The following is a 12,244-nucleotide window of genomic DNA, read 5'->3' as shown; positions in this document are numbered from 1 at the left end:
AATCTTCCCCATAATACTGTAGTTTCTTAAGTAAAGGAGAACAGAATTGTACATAGAGATTTGTTGTACTGTAGATCACAAATAAATCTTAGTGTCTGACAAATCTGACCATGAAAATGAGGAATTAGAGCACTGGTCATAAATATAAAACCCAGACATCTAGAGCAAATGTGCTGCTAGCCATCATTTCTCTGCTTTGTACGGTAAATGACAATGCATATTAATGTGGAGACAGGAAAACTGTGCATTCAGTGGAAAATACAATATACAGTATACAGACATTATACCCTGATGTATTATAAAGTACCGAATACAGTACCTGTATATATATGACTGACCTTTTTTACCTCTTTATAATACAAAACATATACAGTATTTACAAGAATATCTGACTTACGGGTCTGATGCTGATATACATGTTGAGCTGTAGATGACCAGACATACGGACACCAGGAGAAGCTGCATGTTGGGTCACAAAGCACCTCCAGGGAAATTATCCCTCTGCTGTCTTATACTGTATATAACCTGCCACCCCCTCGGCTGGAAACATTGAGGGCATTAAACTTCTGTGGGAGACACTTGGCTGGACAGAAGGATTTCAGTACATGACCTGTAATTTGCTATGCAGGTTGTGTTAATGAATTCGAGCCAATGTATACAGACACCACCTCCGCAGCTTTTCTACTAGTTCATTTACTGTGAATTTGTTTCAGACAATGTTGAGTACTGTGAGGAAAATGTACTTTTCTCTCTCTTAACTTTTCTAATAGGACCTACACACTGGCCGATATTCCTCAAAGATATGAACGATCTCGTTCATAATTGAACAAGATACCGTTCATATCTTAGAGTGTGGAGTCTCCAGCGATGAACGATGCGTGGCCCCACGCTCGTTCATCGCTGGTGCCCTGTCGGCTATGCATACATGCCAATATGGATGATCTCGTCCATATTTGCCTGCACTTCAATGCAGTCGGGTGACGGGGGAGTGAAGAAACGTCACTCCCCCCGTCACTGCCCCTCCGCCGCCGGGTCGCCCGTCAGCTGTATCCGCCGTCACTTTCCCTACATTTACACTTTCCCTACATTGCTCCTTCTCCTTTTTCCAGGGCAGGATGTACAGTATCATGCATCGCGTATTGCATGTGATACTTCCCATTACTTATTACATGCATAATTGCATACATTGATGCCATGTGCATAAATATGCAATTAAAGGACAAGTTTTCTGATAAGAGCTGTCCTGGATAGAGTAGGTATGAAATAGTCCATATACATGTAAAAAAAACAACAACAAAAACTGTGTCTACCTTTTTCTTTTTTTGTCAACCATTTTTATGTCAACATTTTGACTCTGTCGACTTTTTGTACTGTCTACCTTTTTATGTTGATCTTTTGACCCTGTGGACATTTTGACCCTGTTGACCTAATGTCTGTCTAACATGTGGTGTCTATCTATTGACTGTCTAACTAGACACTGGGTGGGATGTACTAATGTACATTGCCGCCCTGCGCCACGATGCTGATCGCATATGTACTAACATATGCGATCAGCATTGCGGACAGCTCTTCCGATAAGAGCTGTCCTCCGCGATGCGCAGCGGCAGCCTGACTTCCGGGATTCGGCCCCAGGAGTCAGTCTGCGCATGCGCGGGGTGACGGGGGCGGCCGCAGGGCATGCTGGGAGGGATCCGATCGGATCCCTCACACAGCGCAGAGAAGACCATAGGCTTCTATGAACTATCGCCAACTAAAGCTGGCGTACCCCGCTGCGGCGCTGTCCTGCCGGCCGGGGGTTAGTACAACAGGTTGTGGGTTTTTTTCCCCCAAAACTGATTTTTATTGTATTTTGCACTAGTAAAAACACCAGACAGAATGTAATATGGTGATAATCAAATCAGGTCATGCAGAAAGTAAAGGATCACATAATGAGTGTCATGTATAAATGCAGACCAAAAATAAAATTCAAAAAAATCGGTCAGAATGCGGGGAGTGAGAAAGAGGAAGGGATACCAGTAGTATCCGAGGAAGCTGGGAGACATAAGACGGAGGTGGGTGAGTGGGGGGTGAGAGAAGGCAGAGGGGGAGTAAGTGGGGAGGTGGGGGATAAGCACCACTATCATGACTTAATAGAATAACAGTAGCGGTGGTGATGAAATCAATATTTAAACACCAATAGTATACTGGAAGCCAGGGCCGTAACTAGGTGTGTGCTTAGCGCACTTGCAGTGGGAGCGCATTTGTGCTGTGAGCTCCTGAACGGCCGCGCTAGCAGATGCAGAGCTGTTCGGCACTGCGGGAGTACCTGCTGCAGGCACCTGACTTCTGCCGCTGGTGCTGGGCAGCAGATCCCGACTCCAGTGCCTCCTCCTCCTCCTCCTCCTCTCCCGGGACAGCTCCGCCTCCAGCCCAGGTGCCCCTGCTATATGCTATTGGTTTTTTTTATTAAAGGAGCGTGGTCACGGAGGTCCGTGATTAGGCCACGCTCCCGACTTTTGCTTGTCCCTCTGTGATTATCTGTGTGCACCCTAGCCCTGCCTGCTACCTCTGCGGGACTTGCAGGCAACGTGTGTGTGATTCCGACCCCTGCCGGCCGCCGAGGAGCTTTGTATGCGAGTGTCCGTACAGGGGGCGTGTCTGACAGGTTGTCAGTTGAGAGACAGGAAACGAGAGCTAAGAGCCGGCTTCCCTCACGAAGCTGCGGCTGCTGCTCCTGTGAGACTGTCAGCTCTGCACACAGAGTGGAGGGGTCCGTGCGCTGCTGTGTGCTGGGACTCAGGACACATTACAGCCTCCTGCCCCGCTGCTGCTGTGCCCGGACAGAGGGAGGGAGGGGGGAGCAGCACAGGGAGATGCTGGTGCTGTGCTACATACAAGTCATCTATAGCCACTTGCTGCATACAGGGGGGGGGGGGCATGTACTGTCTGAAATTCTAAAATACAGTATTATGTATATTAAATAATGAATTACCCCTTGCCCCATTGAAGGGGGGCACACAGGCACATGTGTGTGACCCCCATGTCATTTAGAAGATTTTTTTTTTTACTTCCACTATAGCATGGGGGTCACAAGGGTTTGGCTCCTGGTGTCAGCCCTCCCCGTGCAGCCCTATGACTGATCACTGGGCCTTAATCAGAGCCGCTGTGTTTGCGAAGTTTTAACGAAGAATCCATACGCAAAGCCGATCGCAAGAAGATTGCCAGAAAGAGGGCGTTTATGGGTGTCAACTGACCGTTTTCTGGGAGTGGTAGGGAAAACGCAGGCGTGTCCGTGCGTTTGGAGGGCGGGTGTCTGACGTCAATTCCGGCACCAAAAAGGCTGAAGTGATCGTAAGCGCTGAGTAAGTCTAGACCTACTCTGAAACTGCAAAATGTTTCTGCAGAGCTCCGCTGCACAGGCGTTCGCACACTTGCAAAGCAAAAATACACCCCCCCTTGGGCGGCGACTATGATTTTGCACAGCTGCTATGAACAGATAGCGAGCGAACAACTTGGAATGAGGGCCATAATGCGCATGCGTGACCCTTCACCATGCAATCGCATACCAGAAGGATGCGATTGCTAGGTGATTGATGGGCGGCGACGCAGCATTGGGGGAGAGGACATCTGGAAAAGTAGGCGTGTCATGGCCATTTTGGGGGCCAGTCTATGATGTCGCCTGCGTTTCCTGCTTATAGAAAAATAGTGGTGGTGCCCCTGTCTACGCAGCCAGGCTGCGCAAGCAGGGGTCGACCTCTAATTATTATTATCCTTTATTTATATGGCCCCACAAGGGTTCCACAGCGCCCAATTACAGAGTACATAAACAAATAAAACGGGAAAACAGCAAATTACAGTTGACGACAACATAGGACAAGTACAGGGTAAATAAACATAGCTACATCAGCAGATGACACTGGAAAAAGCATAATTAATTTGCGAAAGCATCGCAGTTTCTGGGCAGCCCCCAGCATGTGAGTCTATGGTAGCAGATTTTACTGCGTGTGAAAAAATTATGCGACCAATTCTGAATAGCCACCACAGCCCACAGCAATTAGGGGCGTAATAAGGGTGGTGCGAGTGAGTGAGTCAGTCGGCGGGTTTGCTTACATGGTCGGAGCTGGTCGCCGGCCACATAGTCCCCTCTGCATGTCCCACATACGAGCCAGTGGTGGATTGCCGTTGCCCCAGCAGAAAAAGGCACTGATATAGTAGCGCCGGTTCCTGGCTCCCGGCAGCGTTGCATGTCTTCTGTATTGAAGACGCAATGCTGCCTGACAAAAGAGCAGAGAGAAGGCTGCAAGATTTTGAGAGATGGAGGCGAGGGTCCATGGCAGGGGTACAGGGGTTGGCACTGTAACCAAAAAACACAGGAGTGAAGGGGACAATTAAAATAACCCAGAGAAGTGGGAGCACTTTCCGGGTACTGGAATAGGGTGCAGACCACCTTAGATTGCCGTGCCAGGTGCTGAAAGTGGTTGCAGAACCTCAAAGCTATGTTAGACAGCAGTTCCAGGTGCCAGAACGGGTAGCAGATCAGCGTAGATAGCTATTCCAGGTGCCGGAACGGGGCGCAGACCATCTTAGCTATCCACTCCGGGTGCCAGAATGGGCCGAAGACCACCCTACATTGTCGTTCTGGGGGCTGGAAGGAGGTGCAGAACACCAGGACCACCTTACACAGCCAGAATGAATGCCACAAATATGCCGCAGACCACTTTTGATAGCTACTCCAGGTGCATGAACAGGCAGCAGGCCACCTTAGATTGTCGTCCCGTGTGCTGGAAGGGGCGAAGAACACCAAGACCACCTTACACAGCCAGAACGGGTGCAGGAACAGGCACCAGATCACTGTAGATAGCCAATCCAGGTGCCAGAATGGGCCACAAATCACCATAGATAGGCATTCAGAGTGTCGGAGCAGGGATAGACCACCATAGATAGCCATTCCAGGCGCCGTAACGGGGCGCAGACCAGATTAGAAAGCCGTTCCGGGTACCGGAATAGGGTGCAAAACACCCAGACTACATTACGCAGCCATTCTGGGTGCCGTGATAAAGCTGATTATTTATCTTGAACTTAAGCTATATACTTATTAAAGACAACATACGCAATAGGCGCACGAGGTGCCGTAATGGTACGCACTTAGCGTAACAGACGCTAGGCCGTGGTCGAGACGCACGAGCGGCACGTTCGCTCATGGCTTACGCTTGGTATCGAGCACGCTATAGGCGGTACGAGTACCGTAATGCTACGCTATTAGCGTAGTGGACGCTGTACCGCGAGAGCAGGATACAAGCGGCGCTGACGCTCACAGATCTACACACAGACAACCTTGTAACAATACACTGTAAGGGTATGCTTACGCTGTAAACCTTATTACTGTAATACTACCACAATGTAACGCTGATTAACCTTTATGATATGAAAGCTGTTTGAGCGACTGAGACGCTCAATAACCCTTAGTAATAAATGATGAAATACACAAGACCTGATGTAGATTTAAAAACCACTCCGGCTCTAACACCAGGTGGATGATTCTTTTAGTATAAAAAGGGGAAAACAATACATCTGATACACTACAGATCTAACATTAATACCTAAACAGAATATCTAGACATAAATACAAACATTAACAAATTATTGAAAATACAGATACATAGTATGAGAATGACTGGCATACATTAACCGGGTAACAAAGTGGCCACAGAGAAACATACCATACGGGGAAACACTCGCAAGCGCGACCGGATCCAGTCCTCCAATTATCCGACTGATAATTGTTGATGAGAGAGAGTCTTGTGTCACCAAGCCTATTGCAAGCTATATTTATTTACTAACTCAAGACATACTACAATAGATACTGTGTGCTCTCTTTCCATTGGTTAGGGGGTGGGACATGTACTGCACCTGGGATCATTGGTTAGTTCAAGAAGTGGGCGATGGCTAGGACTTGTTAGTATTCTAAATTCCTCTTTGTCTGATTATATTGAGGAAAGCTATTGTTTTGGATCTTCCAAACAAACTCTGTCTCTGGGCTTTGTTTACCCCACCTTCAGTTGAGACAATTGACAACTCAGCACTCATTATTCTGGAGAGAAACCTGGTTCTATTCATAAACAAAGGTGTAAGCCCTATTCATAGAATCTCAAAGCTTAGTGTAAATAAGGCTATTGTATTCAGTCTGTGGGAAAGAAATGACTGAATTCCATTCACCTACTCTGCACTTATGTGTAATTTATTCGGAATGCAATTAATCTTATTTTCTACTTCTGTGCATAACCATGAGCAGGAACTATGCGAATCCCTCCCAATTATCATAGGCACAACACCCCTTCAATACCCCACAGCTGGACACCAACCACTACCCTCCAACCTTTGTCTGAGCCCTCCCAGCATGCAAAGAGGAATCTCTCTGTCTAAGAGGTTTTAAACTTACCATACTTGCTGACATTGTTAATGGGAATATTAACTATAATATATTATTATGCTATTTGGGTTAAATATGTCGCGATCGAGTCGCACGCTACAAGCTCACAAACTCCGCCGTATTTACACATCCCATGCGCACGAGACGCTGGAGCGTCCCTTACAAAATCTGCGGGGATGTGTACGTACGGGGGACCAGGCGACGAGCAGCATGCGCACACATTAGGGGTTAATACAAGGCATATGAATCATGATATTTTTCGACTCTGACAGTCCAGCCTTTGGCAGTCACCAATAACTGCCACTTCCTAAACAAAACAGAAAAATATATGTCATCATGTAAATACCTTTTTATGATTGGGTAAGGGAGGAGAGGAGAAGGTGAGAAAGATATGACCTAGTGAGATAGTAGAAGCATGTGTGTATGAATCCATGTCTGAGGGGTCATGTATCATCGTGCCGTACGTGTTCTAAATCAAGCTTCGAGGTATTGCGAAGTATACATTTGAATCCTTCTTATCCCGTATTAAGGGTCTGTTGATGGGCTGTCAAACTCTTCCGAGCTCTTTTCGGCTTTTGGTTGCAACAAATGGGGGAGCACATTTAGTTGATGATACATGAATGGGGGGAACATGTGAATGCTGATATATGTGTCTATATTCCCTGTCGACTATGTGTGTCATTACCTGAAGGTTGTAGTGGTGAAGATAAGAAACAATTGTTATGAATGCAGTCGTAAAACTATGTGAGTTTTAATAGACAGTCGCCGATTGAGGTCTTGTCTGATGTCTTGTCTTGATGTACATGTTGTCTGTTGTCTCTCGGTGCCTTTGCTGTAAGTGGGGAAGCAAAAGCTGTTCCAGTGTCCATAAAATTACAGTCTCTAAAGTATTGGGCTTTCGTAAAAAGTTAAAGTCACTAGGGATATTGGGGGTCTGTGACACAGTTCAGCAATGGTCTGTATTAAAGAGGTTGTCAAATTCTTCTTCCAAGCGGATGTCTCTGTACCTTGGAGGAAAACAAAGGAGAAACGGGTGAAACAAACGGACCGTGGAATCACATTTTCATCACAACATTGGGGTAAATTTACTAAGAATCGTTTTTTCCCGTTTGAGGTCAAAGTTCAATCACGAATGACATCGAAAGTGTAAATATGCAACTTTTTGAATTGATTACGACTAATTTACTAAGCTGCCGTATTCTGCATTTTCGGTTTTTCCGATGTCGATGTCATTCGTTTTTTTAGCCAGTGTTTTGCGTGAGTGACTTGTAAAACACTGCCGACTTTAATAGAATGAATCTCGGCCGGATCTGAGAGATCCGTGCTGGGCTTCATTGTGCACCTTGTAACCAATGGTGGGAACTTTGTGGTCAGCGGTGAGGTTACTTTCGGTCACCCGCTGACCACAAAGTTCCCACCATTGGTTACAATGGAGCGCATAGGCGCTACATTGTAACACTGCCGTGTGCCGCCTGTCAGACAGTACAGGAGCACACAGCCGATCAGGAGGGTGCCACAACGTGGCGCTCCCTGATTGGCTGAAGAAACCCTCTTAGACATAAGTCAGAGGGGGTTTCTGGCATTCGGGGAAAGGGGTCCCATGTGAAAACATGGGGCCCCTTTCAGTTCGTGGTCGGGTGTCTGTTTTTTTATTTTTACAAGTACGTGGATTACAAATGGATTACCCGAGGAGCCCTCTACACTGGATTTGGTGAGTAGCATTTTTTCAACAGGTACAGCATGGATTCTACATGGAGAAGAGGACCGACCCTCGTGTGAACATAAGGTAAGTATGTGTATATGGTGGTGTGTATGTATGCATTAAAGATATACTTTCAAGGTGTGTGTGTTATGTCTTTATTGGGGTATTTTTTTAGTAGTAGTACTACAGGTACCAGCAGCCCCGGTTTTCCGCCGCATGCTGGTACTTGTGGTTCTCCAAGTACCAGCTTGCGGGGGAGGCTTGCTGGGACTTGTAGTACTGCTACTAAAAACAATATTCATAACTTACAACAAAGGCTATCAGCCCCCCATCCGCAGCCCATTGGATGGGGGGACAGCCTCGGGCTTCACCCCTGGCCCTTGGGTGGCTGGAGGGGGGACCCCTTGATTGAAGGTGTCCCCACTCCCCCAGGGTACCCCGGTCAGGGGTGACTAGTTGGGTATTTAATGCCACGGCCGCAGGGCGCTGTATAAAAGTGAACCCCGGCTGTGGCATTATCTGTCCAGCTAGTGGAGCCCGGTGCTGGTTTCAGAAATATGGGGGACTCCTACGCTTTTTGTCCCCCGTATTTTTGGAACCAGGACCAGGCGCAGAGCCTGGTGCTGGTTGTTTAAATATTGGGGAACCCCTGTCAATTTTTTCCCCATATTTTTGCAACCAGGACCGGCTCAAAGAGCCCGAGGCTGGTTTGGCTTAGAAGGGGGGACCCCACGCAATTTTTTTTCACAAAATTAACACTTTCCCATCCCCTTCCCACTGATAAACATGCACGGATCTCATGGATCCCTGCATGCCTATCCAAACACGGGATAAAAAAGCAGGTCTGGGTTTTTTTTAGCACTTTTTTACGATTTGTATTTCTGCACGGCAGTGTTTGGCTATTGTCGGCAGTGTTTGTGATTTGCACTTTTTAGTAAATTCCCGATTTCTACCAAATTGCAGGCGTATTTGACCGATGGTGTATTGATTCGTGATTTTTTCCTAGGACTTCCAAAATATTACGAATGCCCTCATCACTGCCGTGATTTTTGCTTAGTAAATTACCGAGATGACACTTTGAAGAAAAAATGGCATCTCGGTCAAAATCGGGACCTTAGTAAATATACCCCATTGTCTCTATCGTTGGGTCGTAAATTAAATTAGTTGTTGTTATTCCAGTGTCCTCGCTCCTCAGACTCATCACTCTGGTACTACATTTACACTTCATTAAAGTCCGAACGCATCTAAATATCAGACCAACCAATATGACGACTCCCAGAATACACAAGAGAAATTTCCCTACATCCATGATACCTTGGGCCCATTCTCCTAAACCCGAGAACCAATTTCGTGGGTTCAACCATGACACCCAACTGGTCAGCTCATTACTCACAGCAGCGAGTGTGAGATTGTGTTTCCTTCGGAACTCCCACTTCAATTGCAAAATGTCATCCATCTTTTGGTCTATGACCTCGGCCGGGTCTTCAGTGCTGTTTGTAATATACGTGCAGCACTTTACTCCATACTGAGTTGCTAGGGTAACACAATACCCGCCTGTCACTGCTGTGAGGTAATTGAGAATCGTCCTATGCTGAACCAGCTCTGTTTTGTAGGCTTGTAACTCTCTCCCAGTATACCTGAACGTGTCGTCATACATTTCGGTGATATTGTCTAACAAATTTGCTAGCGCAGATATATACCTATAATTTATCACTCCTCTGGCGGTACGAGTGATATCTAACGCGAGTAGGAATTGAATCCCAGTGGATTCATGGATCAGATCAGAAGCCGGATGCTCTGTTTTCTCTATCAGGTGCCGTTTAACGACATGCTCGTAATGAGTGTGAGTATAAGGAGCTTGGGCACCGCGGTGAATGTCTTTCATTTTGTTATGGGATACAGTCATTACTTCAGGCAGTACTTTTCCAATGTAACACAATCCCTCTGAGTTTGGGGCAAGCCACTTATACGCCTTCCTCCCGCATATGAAATATGCATCATCGGGGAGAACATATGGGACTGAGTATGACATAACCATGTTACAAACTTTCCATGTGAAATCTCCTAACCCTAATTCTCCCATCTGTCTAGTACACGTATCTGGTTGTATGATATGTGCACAGTATCCTGGTGATACTTCTCCAACTCGCATGGTCCTACTTCCTAGAGTGTACCTATACTGGAAATATTTTCCACTGTTGACTATGTGGTGCATAAGCTCTGTATCTATGGGCATTCTGTCGGCTCTGTGTGAAAAGGTCATGGTTTGATTACTCCATGACACTTCTCAATTTCCCGGCTTTCGGGGATTGGACATGTTAAAGCATACTAAGGACCTATCCACATGATATTGGTGGAGCTTCAAACTAGGAGGACTAGAGATATTAAACCTCTTGTCCACCGGTCTCCCACCACTTAACTCAAGTACCTCTCCTACAGATAAAGGGAATGGTACTAGTCCTGATTTGCTATGACCTTGAGGTACTTGAGAGCATACCCAACAGTCTGTCTGGTTTAACACTTTACCCACTAAGGAGTGATAGTCACTCAATGGATGCCGGTCCATGTGGATATTAAAACTGGACTGACATTTCTTGATGCACCCATCCTCAACTATATTGTCACAATGCCTACAGATGCAGTTCTCTTCAGCTAACAATCCTTCACAATGTCTATTAATAACATAGCTACTGGATCGTTTTCTGGTACTCGCCTTTACTCGGTGATTGTGTTGCTCTTGGAAATCTACGCCTCCATCCTGGTCATCAGATTCCATTCTAGATCCTTTCTCGACCTCACTGGAACTCTCACCGAAACAGACTGCTCTGGTCAACATCAGGGTCAACAGGAAAACACGGACTGCAGTCTCTTGGGGCGAGTCCATCTTACAGGAGGAGAAAGAGAAATTTGTAATGGGGAGACAGAAAATAATTGAAGGGGGAAAAAAAACTTGTTACGATGATTTGTCCTCTAGTCTTGTTGTTCTTCTTGCTCAGATGTCATCTCAAAGGTGCTGTCTCTCAGTCTTCCCAAAACGAACACTCCGGTGATACAATATTCCTTCCAAATCAGCGATCTTTCTGTAAGGAGCATAAATCTTGCATTTGTATAACTTTTGTGTGACATACCATCCGTAAAACATGAAAGAACAAAAAGAGAGAGAACAATTTGAAAAGGAAAAACATTATCAGATTTTCATCAACAGGCTGTCACATCAACATGTCCACCGGTATCTCTGCATAATCTCCCCCCACCAGTATTTCCCCTCTCCACCCTTTGTGTCTGGCCAAACACAACGATGTTAGTAAGACATACTGGGGTTAGGTAGACCTCTGAAAAGACCAAGTAGCCATGTGACGTTTGAGTTCTGTTGGTGAACGTCAGAGATGGGGAAAAAGAAACATTTACAGATAAATTACAAAGTTTACCCGGCCGTTCCTGTGTCTACAAGGAACTGACCTCCTAATATCATTGACTGTAACCTCAGGTTTACTATCAGTCCTAATGATCACCTTTCCTGACTGCATATTACAGGTGCGGCCCAAACTTCTTCCTAGGTGATTCCTGATTACAATTTCGTGTATCATGACTTTGCTCATGTTTTTGTCTAGGGGGTTGATATACCTTCTGTGGATCTTTAAACCAACAACTTCGTGCATAATGACCTTCCTTCTGGCAGCTATAACATCTTATCACCTTTGACTTACCCACAGGGATCTGAGGCTTCTTACCTCCCTGTGACTCCCTGTGCTTGCTGATGTTTTGATCATGCCCCATAGCAGCCTTTCTTAATGCAGCCACCGAGATATTTCTCCAGTTTGGGTTGGTGGTCTGTACCCTTTTTCTCAATACTACCTTTAAACCATCTATTAATACCTTAACCGCTATATCGCTATGCTGTGTATTTTTCTCAATGTCCGTGATCCCAGTGTCTCTAGCCATTGTTTTCAGTGCTCGATTGAAATAATCAGAAGTACTTTCCCCCTCTCCTTGTCTTATGGAGAAGATTTTGTTCCACTCGACAACAGATGGGAAATATACTCCTAACTGTCGGTTGACCTGCTTAATACATTCCTGATTGTGTTCCTCCGTACGAGGTACTTCTGTGTCTAATTTACAATCAGTAATAAATT

At 45.9% G+C, this 12,244-nt stretch overlaps 1 protein-coding gene across 1 annotated transcript in view; it reads right to left on the bottom strand.

The window, feature by feature from the left end:
* Positions 1-549, bottom strand: part of LOC135056667 (alpha-2-macroglobulin-like) — a 502,865-nt gene extending 502,316 nt beyond the window's left edge. The window contains exon 1 of the mRNA XM_063962110.1: positions 398-549. Coding sequence (XP_063818180.1) covers positions 398-465 — 68 coding nt within the window. The 5' untranslated portion in view covers positions 466-549. The remainder of the gene's footprint in view (positions 1-397) is intronic.
* Between the last annotated feature and the right edge of the window lie 11,695 nt (positions 550-12,244).

This window comes from Pseudophryne corroboree, chromosome 3 (genome assembly GCF_028390025.1).
Source record: "Pseudophryne corroboree isolate aPseCor3 chromosome 3, aPseCor3.hap2, whole genome shotgun sequence".
In the NCBI taxonomy this organism is placed as follows: Eukaryota; Metazoa; Chordata; class Amphibia; order Anura; family Myobatrachidae; genus Pseudophryne; species Pseudophryne corroboree.
This window is presented reverse-complemented; position numbering and strand designations above follow the sequence as displayed.